Consider the following 22,004-nt stretch of genomic DNA (forward strand, 5'->3'; position numbering starts at 1 on the left):
GAGTGCTGGGTTTAAAGGCGTGCACCACCATCACCAAGCACTTCTTTTATTTTCTTTTTTTTTTTGTAGTCATTCCCGTTTTAGTAGACATACATTCAGTTCTGAGATCACTAGCAAACTTAATTACCAGTATTTTCACTGCCTCTCACTCGAAATAAAAAGAGCAGTCAAGGTAGGCTTTGCAAGCTGAATTACAAAGACTGAACTAATAATTCTTTTAGTCTATCAGACTCAAAATTAACAACAAAAACTTAACCTTGTTTAAGTAAAAGGAAATGTCTTTGTTTTTAAAATAACAAGTTTGAAAGATTTATTTTTCTAAACAAATGTTTTAATACAAAAAAAAAAAATCAACCATATTTGGGTTTTTTTTTTTTTAAAGCTCCATACTGGTATTTTTTGGTATTAAAATCCATCATTTTACTACTAAAATTGCTTTCCAATAAAATGATTGCTCTAGTAACATCCCCAAAGACAGGAAGAAACCAAAAGGGTTTTTACACAAAGATCAAGAAATCTTAAAAAAAAAAGACACACACAAAAAAATTTCCGTCCTGTTTCAACACTAATGCTCTATAATGGAAAAGTCTGTTGTTCATGAATAGTGGCTTACATTGTTTTTCTTCCTCTGATGTTCAACAGCATTCTTCAAAGAATCTAACTCATTGCGAAGATCAGTTAATTCTTTTTCCTTTTCTGAAATTCTAAATCAGAATGTGAATATATTTTAGATAAACAACATCTAAAATAAACAATAACACAACTTACATATTAGATAAACAATAATACCATTCAGATACCTACATTTCAATATTTTTAATACAAAAGAAAAGCAGGTAATACTGTGAAAAATGTAATTTTAGATCAGTTACTGATCTAAATAAAATAAAGAACCAATCCTATGAATTCTTAATTTTAAAACTGATTTTTGGGACTAAAGATGTAGCTCCCCAGGCAGCAGAGGGCTTGCACCAAGCACGCATAAGGCCCTGGGTTCAATCCCACAAATGACCCACATGTGTGACTGTGCAGCACCTGCAATACCAGCACTTGGGTAGCGGAGCCAGGGAGACTGGAAGCTCAAGGTTACTCACACTGAACTGAACACCAGCCTGAGCTGTAGAAAGGTCTTAATGGGGGCTGGGGGTGAGTTTGAGACAACAGAGTCTTTAAAAGCATTTTATTTTAAGGCAATGAAATCAGTTATGACTAATTATCTCATTAAACCAACAACAAGTAACCCGGTATCTATTGTTATTTTTACCCAATCTAAGGATTCATGGTTTTGATTTTGCTTGTTTTTCTCCTGGTCCTGCCTTAGTTATTTCCCAGAAATGCAAAAACAAAGACAAAATTTCAGAATTTACTTGTGTTATACTGCAGCAGAATATCTAATTACAAACAACTTTCTTAAGACTAAAGTATTGACCAACAACCAACTTGGTCCTAGAGCTTAAAAGCTGTTTGTTATACTTTGGACATGAAGTTACTTCCTCAAAAAGACTCATGTGATGGGAGTTTGGCCCCACGTAGTGGTGCTATTTTGAAAGGGTCTGTTAGACCCATATGGGAAAAGAGTATCATTAGCAGGGGCCACTGAAAAGTTTACCTTGTTCCCAGTCCAGATCCTCTGAGGTGGGGTTCTTAACATCCTCTTCTCCCACTTTAGCCCAGCATCAGTAGAGCTAAGGATGATGGACTATCAAGTATCTTGGTCGCAGTAACAAGTCTGACTAATAAAGTAATACTATTGGTTTTGGTTTAGGGGTGGGTTTTTTGGGGGGAGAAGGGAGGAAGAGCTAAGACAAAATCTAACTATGTTGCCAAGGTCGGTCCAACACTCACTGCTCAAGTAATCCACCTGCCTCATCATGCCAATAGCTGGGATTACAGGTGTGCACCACTGTCAGTATCCCACTTCCACAGTTTAGAAATGTTTTGAAAACTAAAATAGGGGCTAGAGTGACAGGTAGTGGTTAAGAGCACGTGCTGCTTATGCTGAGGACACAGCTTCAGTCCCAGCACCCACATCGGCCACTCACAGCCACTCTGAGGTTTCAGGGAATCCAATATCCTCTTCTGACCTCCATGAAACACAGACAAGCAGGCAAACACACATACATATAAACAAGAATAAAACCCATGTGTACACAAAACAGAGAAACAACATGAAACTGGACTTGCTATGGTTCCTGAAGCCCAAAATACTATCAGCTCATTAGAGAAAATGTCTGCAGGCTCTTTCCTGCATACAGTTGAACTCAGGGCTCAGTTAAACAACTAACAACTAGCCTACTAAATGGGCAACTTTGCAAATAAGTCAAGATGGGAAAACATTTAGACTATTATCATTTATTGATATACTTAAAATGGTTCATATTTAGCATTTTCAAACATACTGTAAGCATGTTTGAAACATGACTTTCAATTATTAGCCTCTTAGATAAATCAAAGAGTAATAAGAAAGAGTGTTTCAGTATCTTAAAAACAACAAACAAACAAACAAGCCTCTTTCAAAGAGAACTGCAACCACTCTAACAACTCTTGAGTTTCATACAAATCCAGAGTCTGCACCATGGGTCCAGAGTGGGCCAAGGAAGAACAAGCAGAAGAGCTAAGGGCTGCGCTGACCTGAGGAAATCCTGCGGAGTGCAGCTCCGCCCCACCTGAGTTCTCTGAATGTCTACAGAAGACAAGAGTAAGAAAACAAGCACAAACACCTTCCTCCACAAAACTGGAAGGAATACATGCCTCAAAAGGTGCTTTAGATAGAAAGGCATAACTGTCCACAAGCCAGAAGTCCAGAGCATTTAGACAATCATGAAATTACATTAAATTCCTTGTCTAAAGGTAAGAAAAATTCAGCATTTAACTGTATAACACACCAAACTTTGAATAAATGCATTACTTACACGGTTTGTAATTCTTCCTGAGAGGGAAAAGATGCCTATTAAAAGAATTAAATATTGGTTCAAAATAAAGCTTTCTAGAACATAACAAAATTAAATACTCTATTATGCCAGCATCCCAATCAAGAGGTTTTAATAAAAGCATATACAAACTTATAAGGTGTACTGAGTGTTATGTTCAATTTTCATTATCATTCCATAAAGGGTTTACTTTGTATAGGACCAAGCTACTTTTCATACTGGCTCCTAAAACTAAATAAAATCAACAACAACAAAAAATTTAAAAAGCTGATTTTTCTCACATCCATTAAAAAAGTGACTTTATATAACATGTGAAGGAAACACAGTATGCTGACTAGTCTTCTCAAACTCGGCCCCAGTTTGTCAACAGGGACTCGGACTGTCTCTGATCTACCCATGCATGTTCCGAGAACAATGGGTGGCACACATGAGGAAGGCTTAGGACGTTCTCAGTGGTGGTGCACATGCCTGGCATGCACAAGGCCTCTAGGTTCAAGCTCCAAAATGCCAAACACAAGTGTGCACATCATATATATCTTCTTAAAATACCTTATGTTTATTCTTACCAAACAGTATTATATATTAAGGGCATATTAATGCTAGCCCATTACTCGTAACATCTATCTTATATATCTGTCAGTTTCTTTCCAATTATTGATGTTTCGTTTAAGGAGAAAAGATAGACGTGCACTCAGATTTCAACACACCTCGGCCTAGACATTAGCTGACTTCCTAAGAAAAGCATTCTGTAGGATTGGAGCATATGCAGGCACATGAGCATATGTGTATATAACAAGAGTTGGAACACTAATCAGAGCATACACATGAGTATAATAGAGCTGGAACACTGACCAGAGTATACATACACACATGTGTATATTATAATGGAACTGTATAATGGAACTAATCAATGCATACACACACAGACACACACACACGTGTTTATATTATATAAGAGCTGTAACATTAATTAGCACACACACGTATGTATGTGTGTGTGTATATATATATATATATATATGAGCTATAACTGGTCAGGACACACATATATGTGTATTATATATATACATATATATATAATAGAGCTGTGACTGATCAGGGCACACACATGTGTATAATATATATATGTATATATACATATATATACATATACATATATAAATAATAGAACCGTAATTGGTCAGAGCACACACGTGTGTATATTATAATAGAGCTATAACACTGATTAGAGCAAACATGCATACATATATATGTATATAACAGAGTTGGACCACTAATCAAAGCATATATGCACACATATATATTATAATGGAGTTAAAGCAATGATCACATATGCACACAAACGTATACAGCAAGGCTAGAACACTAATCAGAGCACACACACACACACACGTATATAACAGAGCTGGAACACTGATCAGCGCATACACACATATAATGGAGCTGGAACACTGACCAGAGCATATATATACATGTGTACATTATTATGGAGTTGGAACACTGATCAGAGCACACAAGTACACACATGAATATAATAGAACTGGAACACTGATCAGAACACACACATACACATCTGTATATAATAGAGCTAGAACACTATTCAAAGTACACTCCCGCACACATGCATATACAATAGACTTGGAACACTGATCAGAGCACACATGTGTATGTATATAATCAAGCTGGAACACTGATAGTAACATTACTTTTACTCTCTGTGAACATGTAAAAACAACAAGAGTAATTGGAAACAGCTACCAATATAGGAAAAGGTGAAACGTAGAATAATCCCTACCTGTTGGTGATTCTGTTGATTAAGCTGTTCAACTTGGGATTTAAATAATTTATTTTCATCTTGTACCTCCTATAAACAAAAATTAAATATGAATACCTAGATAGAGATTTTTATTTTTCTATAAGTTTTTAAAATGTCATACAGTCTAGGAAAACTCCAAAACAGTAACAATTTTAAAAAGATGGAAAAGGCCAAATTAAAAAGCACTACTAGCCGGGCAGTGTTGGCACATGCTTTTAATCCCAGCACTCGGGCGGCAGAGGCAGGAGGATCTCTGCGAGTTCGAGGCCAGCCTGGTCTACAAGAGCTAGTTCCAGGACAGCTAGGGCTGTTAACACAGAGAAACCCTGTCTCGAAGAAAAAATAAAAAATAAAAAGCACTACCAAATTAAAATACAGTAACTTCATTTAGTTCTAGCCTTGGAAGGCATATGTTTCAGTAGAATAAACTGACCCAACAACCTTTAAGACTCTAGTGTAGGGTGGCATGCATCTGCCAAGGAAAGGTTCTCAAGCACCACACTGCAGCATTGTTGCAGGCTCTTCTGTCATCTAGAAATATGAACAGACTCCAGACAGGGGCAGCGACAACCTGAGATGCCTGCTGCTACCGTTATAAAATCCCGTGGGGAACACTGCAGTGCTGACAGATAATTTAGCTTCCCTTCCTAAGGGATAATTGCCAATGATGGACGTGAAGGGGAAACAGTCCTGTTGGCAAGAGTGTGGCATAAGTAAGAACACATTCAAGGAGCATTTCAGCGTGGCCTAACAAAACTGAACATAATTGTACTTAGTGAGAGAGGGCTTGTGACAGAACAACGTACGAACATGGACCAGGCTGCTCCAAGGTACTGCCCGCTGCTACAGATTCACTGCTCCTTCAGGCTAATGTCTGTGGCTACTTTGAATAGTAACTACACAGAAAGTACAAACTGAGTTTCTCTTTAAACTACAAATCGCTCTGAAAACAAAGTAAACTTGTTTAAACCATTAACACAAAATGTTACTTCTAGGAAAGTATAAGACAAATAGTATTCAAAATACATTTGCAACAATAGCTAATGGAGTATACTTGTAACTAGAGAACAACCCTAAATACTCCAGGTATCTTCATCAGCTGTGATTGCTTATACAGTATAGAATGAACAAACTCACTAAAGGTAAAGGGCAGCTGGGCATGGTGACTCACACGCCTTTAATTCCAATACTCCAGCTCAGAGGCAAGAGGGGGACCACAAGTTAGAGGCTAGCCGGGGTTTCATAGCAAGTTCAAGGCCAGGCTGAGACACTGTCTCAAAAAAAACTTTAAGAATCAAAAACTAGTGATGTAGGTAAGTATAGACAGAGCATTTGTCTTGCACGTACAAGGCCTTAGATTCCCTGAATTTGGTCAACACGAAACAAAACAAACTGTTAAAAAGTCAAGAAAGGCATTTCTATGAAAAGTCTTAACACCGGAACTTAAAATGAGCACTTTCTCAAAAGACAGAACCAGCCCACAACCTGATCAAAGATAATAACTCATTCACTAATTAATTTTAAGTACTCACACTTACCTGTAACAGCTTTGATTTGTTGGAAAGATCACTCTTTGTATCTTTTAATATAGCTTCTATTCTCTTAATTTCATTTTCCTTTTCTTTCAACCTAGAATTTTTACAAGGACCTTATTTAGTACTACTGTACAAAGAAAATCCAGACTCTGCTATTGTCCCTGAGAAAAAGACAGCACAATCAATGCCTACCAGCCATTTCTGTATTCTATCTACTTAGGATTTGTTTTAAAAAACAGTATTTCCAAGAGTATTCTGTTTCCTCGTCAAAACAATAAAGCAACATACTTTATTCTAACACTTCTTAAGTAAATATGGCATTGCACAAGAGAAAAAAACTAAAATGCTAAATACAAAACAGCAATTCGGCTACTTACTATAAAAAAAAGTCTTAGCCACAATTCATTAACCCTAGAAGTTAGAAAACAATCCTTGTACTAAAGATACATACATACTGTTTAATTTGATACTTCTACTTCTTTCAACTTTGTAGTTTATTTCTAAAGACGGAGTAAAGGGTAGGTAGGTATACAGACACCACGGCACACACTAAAAGCCAGGAAATAACTGTCAGGAGTCAATTCTCTCCACCGTGTGTGGAGCGCGGCGCCTGTGTGACTATGTACCACAGTACCAAGAAGTCAGTTTCTCTCTCAACCAGAGTCTCAGGCTTGGCAACAAGCACCTTTACCCAGTGAGCCTTCCCTCACACATGTAAGGCTTCAATTTAGCCCAAGCCAATTCCAACTGCCCTTTCCATTCTAAAAACAGAGTTCTCTCAACACCTAACACCACAGAAGGATGTGTCTATTTTCTCAGGGCTAGAACCTATCTTTATCCTTTTCAGTATCCCCAATGTCTAAAGACATACAAGACTCATCAAGTATTTGCTGAGTAGAACACTACTTTTATCCTTCATTAATTTAGAAAGTGTCAAGAAATTATAGGCACGTACAAAAAAAAAATGACACAAAGGCATACATAAACAGTAAAATTTAAAAAAAAAATGGAAAGAAAGCCAGACATATGGGCACATGAGTGCATTCAAGAAGCTGAGGTAAGAAGACTACAAGTACGTTCAAGGCCAGCCTGGGCTACAAAGGAAACCTTGTTTCCTGAATGAAAAAAAAAAGAAAGAAAGAAAAAGGTGGAGGAAGAGAAGAGGGGAGGGGAGAAATAAAAACTAAGAGAAAGAAAAAAGGAATGGATGGTGGAAAGGCAGGCGAGTCTTAGGTGTATTGCCCTGAGGGAAGCCAATCTAAGAAGGCCGTGTACGGTAAGGCTCCAACCAGGTCCCTCCCTCCGGAAAAGGTAAACTACAGAGGAAGGCAGTCCCTGTACACCAGGTTTTCAAGGGAGATGCTGGTTGGAGAGTGAATGGGGAGGAGAAGAGGAGGGAGTGGTGAAAAGGTTAACAAGAGGATCCTTGAAGGAGAGGAAAACTTGCCCCTCATGACACAGTGATGATGTGTTTGTTGTTCTTAAACACGGTGTTCCGCTAACAACCACAGCTTTGTGTTCAGCGGAGGTACGGGGTATGCTGCGTCAATGCTGACATGTTCAGCAGAGGTACGGGGTATACTGCGTCAATGCTGACATGTTCAGCGGAGGTACGGGGTATGCTGTGTCAATGTTGCCATGTTGGTGACAGGAGGAAACGAGTGCTGGAATGCAAACTAGACTTCGCAGTCTTTTCTGGAGATCTAAAAGGGCTTCTCCCCAATAAAGTCTACTAGTTACCAAAGAAAAGGTCAAGAACCAGGTCCACTGTACACATCTAAAGGTTCCAGAACTTAGGAGGCAGAGGCAAGGAGATCGTCTGAGCCTCAGGCCACTCAATGCTACACAGTGGGACCCTGTCTTAAAAAGGAAATGACAGGGCAGGTCAAGAAAAATTAAGGATAAAAATAATCCTAAAACTATATACTTTAGTGATTATACACATAGTGCAAGAGGCCATAAATGTATCTCTGAGCTCCTACTAGCAGATGAGAGAAAAATATCCTGGTAGCTACTCAGTGAACAGGTCTATAAATACATACACAATCATGATGCCCAGAAAAGCCAGTCCCTTGTATTCAAAAACACAACCTACAATTTACATAATCTTAAAGACACTGTTCAAAGAAGGCTCTTCTTAAACAAATGTCAATGCTGATGGATATCCTGCCAAAGAAAAAGCTCTCAAAAGTAATCCTCCTCAGGCCAATGAGATGGCCCATCAAACAAGTGAAGGCACTTGACACCAAGCCTGACAACCTCAATTCGATTCACAGCAACATGGCTGAGGGAGAAAACTGATTCCCGTAAGTTGTCCCTCTAGCCTACACACACGCACCATGGCTGACAAAACCACAGGTACACATACAATGAATGTTTAAAGTGAGCCTAGTTTTAATTCTCTAGTTTGTGATGTAGTTTAAGAAAAACATCTTTGAGCTGGGCGGTGGGTGGTAGTGCACGCCTATAATCTCAGCACTCGGGAGGCAGAGGCAGGTGGATCTCTGTGTGTTCGAAGCCAGCCTGGTCTGCAAGAGCTAGTTCCACGACAGGCTCCAAAGCTACACAGGGACACTCTGTCTCAAAAAAAAAAACAAAAGAGAGAGAGAGAGAAGGAGGGAGGGAGGAAGGGAGGGAGGGAAGGAAGGAAGGAAGGAAATCAAACATTTATTGGGTGTGGTGGTGATCTACCGAGTAAGTTTGAAGCCAGCCTGGGCAACAAAGTGAGACTCTGTCTCAAAAAATAATGACTTTTGCAGGATAAAAACAGTACTATAATACTATTCTGGTATGAACACCTAAGAAGGCAGATCTCTATGATCTAAGTGGTGCTGATATTTTTATTATTCAGCATGGAACTAGCTTGACAAGATCCATGCTTCCTAAAAGCAAGTACAATTACAATATGGCCACGATTGGCTATGGCTAGGACTATCTACTGATTAAATGGAAATCAACTGATTTCCTCTTTATAATAATTGAACAATTTGTTTGTGGAAAAAGTCTATATTTGCAGAAAGAATACTGGAGAAAATGGGCAAGTCTTCAGGTATTCTTAAACATTTAAAGGGTCTCTACTACTCAGCAAGCAGGAATTTCTCTTATCTGTCTCTAGATTATAATTAATACTTGACCATGAAATCAAAGACCCATAAAAATTAATTTAAGCACATTCTGGCACACCTCATCAAAATACTAGCTAAAAGCATACTTACATATTTTCAAGTTCTTCAAATCGTGGTGTTGAACACACCTAAGAAACAGATTTACCTTTTAATGTTAGCATCAAAACAAATCATCATCAAAACAAATGTATGCCGACATTATACCCAACTATAAAATAAAAATATAATCATGCGAAATTTAAGATTAATTTAATTGTTTATTAAAAATGAAATGCTTTCATTTCTGTAGATTTTTGAAACAGGAGTTCACTATGTAGCCCAGGCTGGCCTCAAGCCCACAGTGACCCTTTTACTTCAGCCTTCCAAGGGATGGGATCGGGATGGGATCACAGGTGTGAGCCAACAAGCCTGGGGGAATGAGTTTTCCTGATCACTTATCTTTCAAAAAGTATTTTTTAAGCCAGGTGGTAGCAGTGCAGGCCTTTAATCCCAGCACTTGGGAGGCAGAGTCAAGAGGATCTCTGAGTTCGAAGCCAGCCTGGTCTAGAGAGTGAGTTCCAGGATTCTAGATTAGTGTACCAAATAAGCAGCACAGTTAACATAAGCCTGAGTCTATTTGACAAAGAAAGGAAAAAGAAGTGCTTATACTATTAGCTTGACAAATCAGGCAGTTAAACTTGGCTTCACAGTAATACAAGTTAACGAGAGCAATAACTGAACTATGGCACAACACCCAAGCTGAGAACATCTTCCCTCTTACTTTCTAGAGTGTTACACGGGACGCACGCTGCTTCCGTAGCACACTCATGTTTATACTGTACCTCTGACAAAGTAGGCAGCGCCACCTCCTGAACATGAGCCTTCAAAGATTCATTTTCTTCTTGAAGATCCTTAAAAAGAATAGATATGAATTCATACTCAGCTATCAGAGAAAGGGTTGCTCTCACTGCTGTTTGCAGCTTCTCACCTGTATCCATTTCCCTCTGTCCGTCAGGTCTCTGTCTTTGTCTTCTAACGCAGCCTTCATAGCGTTCACCTCTTCTTCCTTGCCTCTTAATCTGGCAAGTTATTAAGAGGGACAAGTAAAAGTTTTACATGATCTTAAAAAGCAAAAGTGTTGAAGACTAAAAATACCCAGGTGTTTTTGTAGTCCAAGTCCACTGTACTATGGTAGAAATAAATATTTCTACAAACCATTTTAATATAAAGGAATACAAGATTTGAGATATAAAATTAAAAAGTGTAAGATACACAAAGTCAAGCTATCCCTCAACACAGAGAATGGAGGAATTCATGGAGCTCTACTCTTACCCCACATCATCCCATCTGGACAGTATCAGTAAATTCACACAGCTTAGCAAACAGGCTCAGCTGTCAATTCCAAGGCCAGTTTCACATGTAATTAAAATATGCAGGAAGCAACATCTCCACTTACGGTATACTACAATTATAACTCCAGAGAATGGGGCTCCCACACCACCACCTCCTTCCCACAAAACAATAGCTGTTCAAATATGGTGAGAACCAAAGACTTACAAAAAACAAACAAAAAATCCTAAGGACTTTTGAAAAAACTCAGTATTTTCCAGAACAATGAAATCAAATTATAAAAAAGCTACAATTTTCATTAAATTTAACTTGTAGAAAAGAGACATTTATAGGAAAATGAGACAAACATTACTCACAAGTTCTGAAGCTCCTGAACGTGAGAGGTGACGGATAACTAGAACACAAGCGACAGAAAAGCAATTCAAGATCCTTCTCTAACTCATCAAGCTTATGTTGTGAATCTTTATAATGTGTACACTTCAAAATATAAAGTCCACGCTAAATTGTCCATGCCAAAATTGGATGAGTTTACATTTCACCTCCTCTAGTTCCAGTGACAGTAAATAATAACAGGGCAGGGCCAAAGTAATGACTTTGTTTATTATAAACAGCACACCTGCATAAAGAGGTACTGCCACAGTTAAGAACATGAGTCTTCCCGTCTCCACACACTTCCATGCAGTATCAGAATTCTCCAGCCTGGTCCTTAGGAACATTTGCTCTACAGCACTCTGTGTTTTCCTTAATTTCTTACTTATTTATATGTGTTACCTGTTTACGATTTTCTGTGTGTTAAATGCGCATGCGTCCACAAATGTGCAAGAGGCAGAGGTCAACATGGTGAATCTACACTCATCTACTGCTCTGCACGTCATGTTCTGAAACGGTCTCTTAATTGAACCTGACGCTTGGATCTGGTTAACCTGACTGGCCAGGGAGGTCTTAACATCTTCCTGTCTCTACCCTCCAGCTGTGTACTGCCATGCTCAGCTTCTACAGAAAAGCTGGAGATCTGAATTCCAATCCTGTGCTGGTACAATGAGCACTTTACCCTCCCCAGCCCCGGGCTTCCTTTCCAGTTAGTCACAGGCAATCTAACACTGTACCCCATTCCCTCACGGCCCTGATTCAGATGTCAGCTCTTCAGAAGGAGCCTCTCATGAAGGTCCAGTCACAAAACACTATCTCCAATCCTAGCATAGGGCTTTTGACAGGCTGTTGCATTAATCCAATGGATGAACAAATCATCTCTTCCACACAATCTCATCATTTTAATGAAGACTTATCAGATTAAATTTAATAAAACCCATCTACCAAGTAAAGTCTACTTCTAGAATCTCTAAGGAAACTCTTTTTTTTTTTTTTTTTGCTACATTCAGAGGATGAATACATTCTGTAACAACACATTCTGGTCCATGCAGTTTGTTTTACCAGTGTTCTGTATTTTGCATATTTTTAAACAGATTAAAATGAAACATTAATACAGAGAACTTGTTCTAGAAGAGGGCCTTAGTAAAAGGTTTTAAAAAGGAATATAAATAAATGTACTTGTAGTAGGCTATTAAAGGGCTTTTCTGAGTAGCAAGAAGAACCAAATGTAAAAGTAGCTCATAAACAACATAGGCACTACTAAGTCTGTCATGCTGTGGCTCTGGGATTTTTACCTGGTGAGCCTTTTCAAGCTGGGCATTTCCTATTTCTTCTTTTAGAACCTCTATTTCCTGTTTCAAAGCCTTGACAATGATAAAACAGACAAGATTGGACAATGGAAAACACACTGAAGTTGACAAAGAAATGCAACATATAAACACATGGAATCAAATGGCATTAACTCAAGTTGAACAGAAAACCCAGACACTGTTCTCTCTCCTAATACCTGAACAGTTTTCTCCTTATTAGCAACTTTGAGAAGTTCAACTTCTAGAAGCTCTTCAACAGACTTGATCTGTCCATCTTTCTCATGGATCCTTAAACAAACAAATCAAATATTAACTTGACTAGAAATCACTGAGACCCACCAACTAAGCATAAAAACAGCACCATGACATAAGAACTCTCCAAGCCAACTCCTTCATGGAAAGTGAAACAATACCCTACTTCACAGACAAGCAGAGAAAATACTTAACACTCCTTTCAGGAAGAATGTAATCAACAGCTACTAGAAATCTGTGCATACAAGAAGATGGTGGTGTGCTTCAAAATACACAGGACACCTACCATGTGTGCCATTAAAATCCCAACACCAGGGAGATCAAGCTCCATCCAAGGACATGGGCTTATAGGATTTTGAGCTACTACACAATATGACATCAAAGCTAACAGGTACCTTGCAAGGGGAACGCATGCTTGAAACTGTATCTCTGTGCAACATAAGCTCATCTGTAATAGCTTCTGCTAAACACGGAAAATTAACAATTGATGTCACATGAAAAAAGAATCAATTATGAAAATGGATTTTAAAATAGATGAAATCTTTCAATTTGGATAGCACTGCTAATCTCCCTTAGTTCACTGATAGAAATTCTAGAATGCAGGTTCAACTGAGTCAGGAGTGGTGTATACACTATCTCAGTCCTCAGGAAGGTGACAGAAAAGCAGCAGGAGTTAAGACACCAGGCCCAAGTAGTCGGAAAAATCCTGGCCAGACTGGACTAGAAAGGGAGAGAGGGTGAGAAATAGGGGGAAGTAGGGGCAAGTAATGTATGTCACTTATAGATAGAAGATAGGTAGGCAGGCAGAGAGATAGAGAGATAGATATGGGTGGATAGGTGGATGGAGAGAGAGAGAGAGAGAGAGAGAGAGAGAGGGGGGGGGGTAATAATGTATGTCAACTATTCCAAATAAATAAAACTCCATTTAATAGCACTAGTAAGTAAAAACACCAATTTACAACAATGTTATCACTTACACTCTCCTAAGCTCTTCAACTAGAGACACAAAAGAAACCTAGAAATAGAAAGATGCATAATTTAGTAACTTTTCAAATTATAAGTGAGTCAGAGAAATATACATAATCCCTAAATTTGTTATTATACAAATTCAAATCAAAAAGGAAAAAGAAAGCCCAGAAACTCTAGATTTTCTTTACATCATAATGGTAAAAATGAGGAACATTTTGAAAATAAGCAGATTTGAGCGCATCACAGGAGAATAATCATTAGATAAATGCTTAATTACTTAGTAATTCTAACCAGGTGGAAAAAATTATACCTAAGAAACTGTCTCAATTCATGTAGTCTTTTTGCCATCATTAGACTTGATTTATATGTGTAGTCAAAACCCTTTATTGTTGTATTAAAAAAAAGAAAGAAAATGGCCAGCAAGATGGCTCAGAGGGTAAAGTGCTTGTCACCCAAGCCTGATGATGTCCAAGAATGTGGACGGAGAGAGCACTTCCTAAGTTGTCCTGTGACCTCCACAGGCCATCCCTGGTACATTCGTACCTTCACATATCCTACAAACAGCAACACCAACGATAATAATAAATATTTTTAATAAAAAAAAGTTGGGCTGGAGAGATAGCTCAAAAGTTGAAAGCACTTGATACTCTTTCAGAGAACCCAAGTTCAGTATCTAGCACCCACGTAGCCGCTCACAACCATCTCAAACTCCAGACCCAGGACATCTGATGCCCTCTACTGACCTCTAGGGGCACTGCCTGCATGTGATGCACAGACATACATACAAGCAAAACACTCATATACATAAAATATAAAGAAAAAAAAGAATGAAATCCTATTTGGAGTAGTTCATGGAGTGCCCACCTAGCATGCAGACAGTCTTCAACAAACAGCAGCTTCTATTACCACTCAAGTCACTAATGATTCACTGATTAAAAATTTAATTGAAAAATTCAGCCTTGGAAAAGAAACAATTGGGTGTTGCAATTCAAACACCAGCTGTGCCTACTATAAGGAGAAATGTGTAGGATCAACAGTAAGCATTACACAATATGAATTACCTGGTCACTCTGCTTGGCCTTTAATTCTTGAACTTCTTTCGTCAGGGTTGAGTTTTCTGTTCTTATGGCCTGTTTTCAAAACCATAAGCATAACATAGTTTTTTATTCTTGAAACACTCGCTAGTTCAAAATAAGCTAGTCCATTCTTCCTCTTCTACCCTTTTCCCTATAACCTGATAGTTAGTCAGCCATTCTGAAATTCAGTTATCACTATACACATCTCCACTGAAGTGCCGACACCCTCAAAGACCCAGTGTGCCACTTCTCAGCTGAGCCACAGCAGTTATAAATTCAATTACATCTTTTAATTTACTTTCCCAAAGGTTCGTGTTAATCTAGTAAGGAGCAGTGAGCACGGAGCAGGTGCACTTGACTTTCTCACCCCACAGCCAGTCGCAGACTTAGGATGTCTGCTGGTTACAACTGAACACAGTGCCAGAGGAAAACACACACTACAAACTGTAGTGACAGCATCAATCTAACTGAGGTGATGGATACTACAATCATCTATCCATTTTCAGTTTCTAAAGAACTACCATTTAAATTAAATTGTTTCTGAACTTGTAACATACAGCACACAATCAGAGAAACCCTCCATACTGACAAAATGACACACGGAAAACAAGCTGGAAAATGCTTTACATTCAGCTCCTCCTCTTTCGTGGCCACCTGAATGAGTCCAGTTTCAAGTAATTCTTCTACCGTCTTTAACTTTTCATCTTTTTCTTGAATGCTGAAATTATAAATTTAAAACATATGTATGAACTACTTAATCAAGGTAAATATCATTCTTAAGTATTTTATATAGATCAGCCCCTATGTCTCTCATTCATTATGAACTTTTAATTCTAGAAAGATTTCGGAGGATCTCAATCATGGTGTTAAGGTGGACTCCTCACCAATAAGTAAAACATGCTCAGGTAATATATGGATGACAACTGCCTGAACAAGTCAATCCATATCATATGACACCCACAAACACACCACAGTAACCCTCAATAAACCACGGTCCAGAGCACTCTTTTCTACCACAAAACACAAATAGAACTTTAAGAACCTAGATTATTACAGCTAACTATTCTGTCACCACAAATTTGGTAGGAATGAGTCACCAAAGTAATGAAAAGTTAAACTCTTACCACTTTTCCATTTGTTCCATAATATCTTTATTAGGCTAAAAACAAAAACAACAAAAAAGGCTTAATTCTACCAAGTTTGCATAAGATAAAATTAGTTTACAATTCACAATCCCAGAGAACCTAGACAACAAAGAGGATCCTGAGAGAGACATACATGGATCTAATGAAGTAGATCTCCTCAGTAAACTGGGAGCATGGGGACCATAAGAGATGGTAGACGGGAAAGGGAGAGGGAGAGGAAGAGAGGGGAGCAGAGAAAAATATATAGCTCAATAAAAATAACTTTAAAAAAAGATTAATTTAGAAAAAGATTCTGTGGAAATAGTTCAGGATTCTAAGTAATTCCAAAATTTAGTCCTTCTTTGAAGACTAAATTTAACAATTACAAATTTTTTATTCAAAAGAGCAGAAAAAAGGCATCTAGGTCCAGGATACAAAAGGAGGGACATGGCACTAGCAAAATGAACTAGGAACGTAAGGGTAATTTTCAGTCACTAAGTGATAATGGAAAGATTTCCTCAAATATAAAAAAAAAAATTAGGCATTTAAAGGCTAAAGTCACCGTTTCCTTGTTGTTGTTTGTTTTTTGTTTGTTTGGTTTTTTTTTTTTTTTTTTTTTTTTTTTTTTTTTTTAAAGACAGGGTTTCTCTGTAGTTTTCAGGCCTGTCCTGGAACTAGCTCTTGTAGACCAGGCTGGCCTCGAACTCACAGAGATCCACCTGCCTCTGCCTCCAGCATGCTGGAATTAAAGGCACGTGCTACCACGGTCAGGCATAGCCTTTCCTTTTTTCAACTGTTTTACCCCAACACTGAAGTCTAATACAAATTCAATTGCATAAATCTTATTTATAATCAATGGGTTTTGAACAAGTAGACAGAAATAATAAAAGTTACCAGACCACAATAGAGACTATATTAAAAAGTGTGTGTGCACTGCAGAAGCAGTTCACAATACATCTCCTTATAAAGCATGGAAAACATGACATTAAAACTGGCCATACACACTTGACCTTTCAGTCCTAGAACCCAGCATGTGCTCACGGACAAATGTCTGGGGTTACTGTCGTGTGTCTGGAAGCAAAGCTTTCTCCCTCCACATTCTCACTCATGCAATCTCGTATCTGGCCAAACAGGTCTGGAGTTTTCTATCCACACCTCATTAAACAATCTCCTAATTCTGTTCATTTCCGATTTTTAAAGCCTATCTCATTATACTCATTTTCAAAAATAAACTAATGTTTCCATTGCTAAATCTGAGGCCTAAGATTCCACCTCTTCTATTTTTTTAAATCATTCCCTTCTCTTTGGTGCCTAAATGCAGGTCCTCATCTTTACTCATCCTGAACACAACAATGTCCGAAATTTTGTCTGTACTTCATAAAAATTGCTTTGTTAGCTGCAAAGGAAAGGCATCCCAATGAGGAAAAATTGTTCCATTATGAAAAAAAGGAGAGAAGAAATTCCCAGATTACATCAGTGTGATAGTGTAGAAACAACTCTGACAGAGGTTACTTTTTATAAACTTAAAACTCTCATGAAAAGTCTTTAATCCGCATTTGTATCAATGAACCCCACCTTACAAAATAGTCAGCACGATAAAGCCCAGCTTACCTGTGCCTTATCTATTTAGTTGTCCTAGGCTCTCACTGGATCCTACTGCTTCTCTGACTCCTACCTTAGGACACCCCACTTCCATCACTGTGAGTTCTCTCACACGTAGAGTAAATGTTTGTCCATCCTTGCAATGCTCTTCATGGTTACATCATGTTCACAAGCCTGACACAATGAACAAAGCTTTTCCTAATTAGGCCCTAGCAAGTCTTTCTCTAGCCCCATCCCTATTCTCTGCATTCACGCAGCATCTCAGCGTGTTCTGAAGTCGATCCTGCTGTACACCAGCATGCTGCTGAGAGGTTTTCTCCCAGCCATGGCCCTCACTGTTCAGCAAACTCCTGGCTAAGCTGTCCCATGTTACCCTTCCACTCTTCAAATGAAATCTTACTGTAAACCTAGACACAGCTCAATAATTTAAATCACCATGCTTTTCTTCTATACACAGCTATCTGCACATTAAGTCATATCCTCAAGCCAAGAATCAAGTTCCAACCACCTTCAGAGCCTCAGCATAGACACAAATATCTAGTGTGCACTCAAACAAACACTCAATGAACTCAGCTTCCCTTAATAAAGTCATATTCAGTTAACGACGCTGGTTCTTTGGTTCAAATACTGACCAACATTTTTATTTTACTACATTCTTTATCATCCTAATCCAGTCCTATTACTTGCTCCAGTATGACAAAGCTAAGCCTTCAATAATTCAGTATGATCATGAATAGGTGTCAGGCAAAGAAAAGCAATTTCCCATGATTTTTACTTAGTAACCTGATCACAACTCTTAAAAACCTTCTGGAGCAAAAGTAAAGGCACGCTGCCGCTCGGCTATCACATCTGCAAGCACGCCCAGCCACCCTAGGCATTAGCTAGTGACCCGCAAACCTGCAGACACTCAGCCTCCCTCTCCTCCATGTCTGAACACTCCCGTACCTGGGCCTCTGGCCTCTGCCGTCCTACACCTGAAGGAACAACAGCACAGCAATGTTGCCGGCTTCTCCTTCAGGAAGGCCAACCTCTTCCTCAAGAGTAAAACCATCGGCAAGAGAGCAGGGAATCTCACATCACAAACTCGTTCTCTCTTAACTGTCATTTGGAATTCTAACTGCTGCACAGGAAGGGGGAGGTTAAAGAAAGGTGGAAATGAAAAGAAACTTAGAGACACTAACTTTATCTCTTATTTCACAGTCAGTGAAAATAGAAAGGCGACTGCAAGATGCCGAAGAGTAAGGATAGAGGACGGCCCAGAAGTGAGAGTGCCTGTCGCCAAGCTAATGCCCAGGTTCAACCCCTGGGGCCCACATGGTGGAGAACTGATTCCTCAACTACACTGCAAGCTGTTCTCTGAAGGCCCCACACTGTGTGCACGCAATAGATACATGTTTAAAGCAAAGTACAAGCTGTCCTGACTTGCAAAGACAAAGGCCTCAGGCACATATTAAGTTTTAAAATAAGCATACATGTCACCCATGGATTGGTAGAAAATACTTTTATCTGCTGACCTATCTAGCCAGCTCCTAGAGCACTTCATGCAATTATAATTCGAGGGTTATGTGAGAGAGGTGAGAGCAGCACCGTGGACAGCACTGGAGGCTGCCTAGGAAGCGGTGCCATTCGGGAGACAGGTATTGGCAACTTAGATGACTGGGAGTGTGTGTGTGTGCACATACATATATATGTTACTTTTTAAGAATATGTGAGTATATATTGTATGTGTGTATTCCTTATCATCCTAATTGCTACTATATACATACGTACATACACACATGTACACACACACTTTAAATAAAAAGAAATGACTCAGATGTGGCATATATGCAAAAAAAAATGAGACTAAGCAATATATTCAAGTCTTGTCATTCAATTCTAAGAGACCGTTTAGTGCAGCTCTGGTGTGGAGAGCAAGTGAAAGGACGGGGATGTTAGCTCCACAGCTCAAACCCACACCTTTCCGAGAAACCACACTGCTTGTATGAAAAAGGTGAGGCTCCAAAACAGACTTTTCTTTCTTTTTGTAAAATACTTAATGAAAAGATTAACATTTGCTTCATCTCAGAGACACAAAACTTTAATTTTGAAATCTGGTAAGCACAAAATGGGCAGGTGCAATGGGAAGACACATCTAACTTTCAGCACAATTTCTCTCTCCATCAGCTGGTTTCTCACTAGACCTTCTTACACTCCATGGAAACGCTCACCTGTTGAGAAACAGCAGCCTGTAGCTTCTGAACTTCCAGCTGTAATGCTTTGTTCTGGTCATTCAGAATCTGGAGGGATAAAACCCAATTTACTTTTTGAGAAAGAGAAAGGCAGTAATCATTTGAATTGAGATTTTCAACAAGCAACCCCATACTGTTCATAGCAATGCTGCAATTACATACATACATGCTGTGGGACAATGGTTTGTACCCTGTCAATTTTATTTTAATAAAACGCTAATTGGCCAGTAGCCAGGCAAGAAGTACAGGCAGGACAACCAGACAGGAAGGGGAGGCAACTAGAAATGTAGAATTCTGGGAAAAGGAAAGCTCTTTCTGCAGTCCTGACCCAGCCGCAGAGGAAGCAAGATGTGACTGCCTCACCAAAAAAGGTACCAAGCTACATGGCTAATTCAAACAAGAATTATGGGCTAATGTAAGTTATAAGAATGAGTTAATAAGAAGCCTGAGCTAATGGGCCAATCGACTTATAAATAATGTAGCCCTCTGTGTAATTCTTTGGGACTGCATGACCGCAGGACCTCAGACAACACATACATACTTAAAAGTTCAGAGCTGAACAGAGATTAGCACTGCAGCAACAGCGTAGACAGCAAGAACTTTGCACAAATGTAAAGTACTCATTTAAAGATTGCCAAGGAATACTTGGGGCAAAATAAATTTCAAACATTTATTTAAAGATAAAAGTCTATTAAAAATTCACTATTCACAGCCAGCTGGTAGTAGTGCACACCTTTAATCCAGCATTCAGGAGGCAGAGGCAGGCGGATCTCTGAGTTCGAGGCCAGCCTGGTCTACAAGAGCTAGTTCCAGGACAGGCTCTAGAAATAGAAACTACAGGGAAACCCTGTCTCGAAAAACCAAAAAAAAAAAAAAAAAAAAAAACCCAGAAAACAAAAACACTAAGTCACCAAATAAACTAAGGAAATAATATTTCCAAATGACTGTGTTAATAAGTAGCACTTTTAGTCATTATAACTAAACTCATGAGTTGCTCTGAGAAAACTGAGTTCACAGCTTAGTCACACACCTTGCACTCCTCCACTCTGCCTGCGATCTGCCGCTGCAGCTGCTCCTCCAGCTCTCGTATCCTGTCGTCCTTCACGTGCATGCTGCAAGAGAAGAGCAGCAGTTACGACCAGCGCAGCCGTCAGCCTCAGCTGAAGCGGCGCGGCACGTGGACATGAGCACCAGTTTCTCTGCACAGAATGCAGCACTCACCTCTTCTGCATCTTCTCTACCTCATGAACTGCAGCAGCCTGTGTGCAGAATGAAGGGAAAACATCATTTCTGAGAAAACCATAAAACTATTCATCTATCCATACAAAAACTGTTATCTCCATACATCTGGATTAAAGATAACAAAACTATGTGCTTTTTGTCTTCTTATTGTCCATTAGTTTTTACTTCTCAGAGGTCAATTTTTCCTGATAAAAAGTTTCACTTTTATACATTAAAAGGAAAATACTAAAGCAAGCAGTACTTTAAGATTGTTTTAACAATCTCTTCTATCTCAGAAAAGATGAATTCATTGTTTCATATGAACATTCCAATATGAATAGGTGACATCTAGGTGGTCTGTGCAGAGGATCTCAATAATACATCCCAAAGCCAAACATAAGTAACCATTATAGACAGTATTTATACACAGAAAGCTGGGCTCACAGCCTCAAACAAACAAGAAAAGGCAAATCAAAACTCTTCAGAGGTAAATAAGCAAAACCAATCTACCTGCTCATTAGCCAGGGACTGCAATTTCTGCACTTCAGCTTTTAATAAGAAGTTCATATTCTGTATATCCTAGAGCAAGAGAAAAGTACAAAGTTTTAAAAGAGTTTGATAAAATTTACTTTAAACTTTGTGGCAGCATATCTGTCCTACTTTAAGTGTTAGGCAAAAGTCTCAAATTACAAATTTCCTAAAGCAAAAAGAAACATCAATTTCTGTTACTTGCCAAATTTCTGAAATTGATATGAAATGCATCATCTGAGTAAAACCTTTTGGGTTTTTCCTCTTAGAGCTGAAGTATTTATAGCTCAGAAATAAAAAGCACTTTGTGATGCTTTCCAGAGCCTTTGTCATCCTTTACATACCACATCCTGACTACAGTCTTCACTCTGAGTCCTATGAAATACTGCAGCAGAAGCTGAGCCACTGTACCTTGAGCTCCTCCTCTTTGCTTGCTAAGTGGTCATGTTCACTTGCTAACGAATCTTCAGTCTGCTTTAGCTGCTTGTCCTTTTCTGCAATCCTTCAAAAAGGAAATACATGTGTGCTTTTAATAAGCATTACCAAAGGATTGAGAATTACCTAGAAAGAATAATCTTAACTAAGTT

At 38.8% G+C, this 22,004-nt stretch overlaps 1 protein-coding gene across 1 annotated transcript in view; it reads right to left on the reverse strand.

Annotated features, from left to right (window-relative positions):
• The window catches only part of Ktn1 (kinectin 1), an 88,939-nt gene that overhangs the window by 23,839 nt on the left and 43,096 nt on the right, over nucleotides 1-22,004 (reverse strand). The window contains exons 14-32 of the mRNA XM_038310686.1: nucleotides 21,829-21,919; nucleotides 21,400-21,468; nucleotides 20,890-20,927; nucleotides 20,699-20,780; nucleotides 19,648-19,716; nucleotides 15,836-15,870; nucleotides 15,339-15,429; nucleotides 14,697-14,765; nucleotides 13,644-13,681; nucleotides 12,612-12,702; nucleotides 12,400-12,468; nucleotides 11,092-11,129; nucleotides 10,374-10,464; nucleotides 10,228-10,296; nucleotides 9,497-9,534; nucleotides 6,285-6,375; nucleotides 4,726-4,794; nucleotides 2,913-2,947; nucleotides 614-704 (exon numbers count right to left, since the gene is read on the reverse strand). Of these exons, the coding sequence (XP_038166614.1) occupies nucleotides 614-704; nucleotides 2,913-2,947; nucleotides 4,726-4,794; nucleotides 6,285-6,375; nucleotides 9,497-9,534; nucleotides 10,228-10,296; nucleotides 10,374-10,464; nucleotides 11,092-11,129; nucleotides 12,400-12,468; nucleotides 12,612-12,702; nucleotides 13,644-13,681; nucleotides 14,697-14,765; nucleotides 15,339-15,429; nucleotides 15,836-15,870; nucleotides 19,648-19,716; nucleotides 20,699-20,780; nucleotides 20,890-20,927; nucleotides 21,400-21,468; nucleotides 21,829-21,919 (1,264 nt within the window). The remainder of the gene's footprint in view (nucleotides 1-613; nucleotides 705-2,912; nucleotides 2,948-4,725; nucleotides 4,795-6,284; nucleotides 6,376-9,496; nucleotides 9,535-10,227; nucleotides 10,297-10,373; nucleotides 10,465-11,091; nucleotides 11,130-12,399; nucleotides 12,469-12,611; nucleotides 12,703-13,643; nucleotides 13,682-14,696; nucleotides 14,766-15,338; nucleotides 15,430-15,835; nucleotides 15,871-19,647; nucleotides 19,717-20,698; nucleotides 20,781-20,889; nucleotides 20,928-21,399; nucleotides 21,469-21,828; nucleotides 21,920-22,004) is intronic.

Source organism: Arvicola amphibius, chromosome 13, assembly GCF_903992535.2.
Source record: "Arvicola amphibius chromosome 13, mArvAmp1.2, whole genome shotgun sequence".
Classification (NCBI taxonomy): domain Eukaryota; kingdom Metazoa; phylum Chordata; class Mammalia; order Rodentia; family Cricetidae; genus Arvicola; species Arvicola amphibius.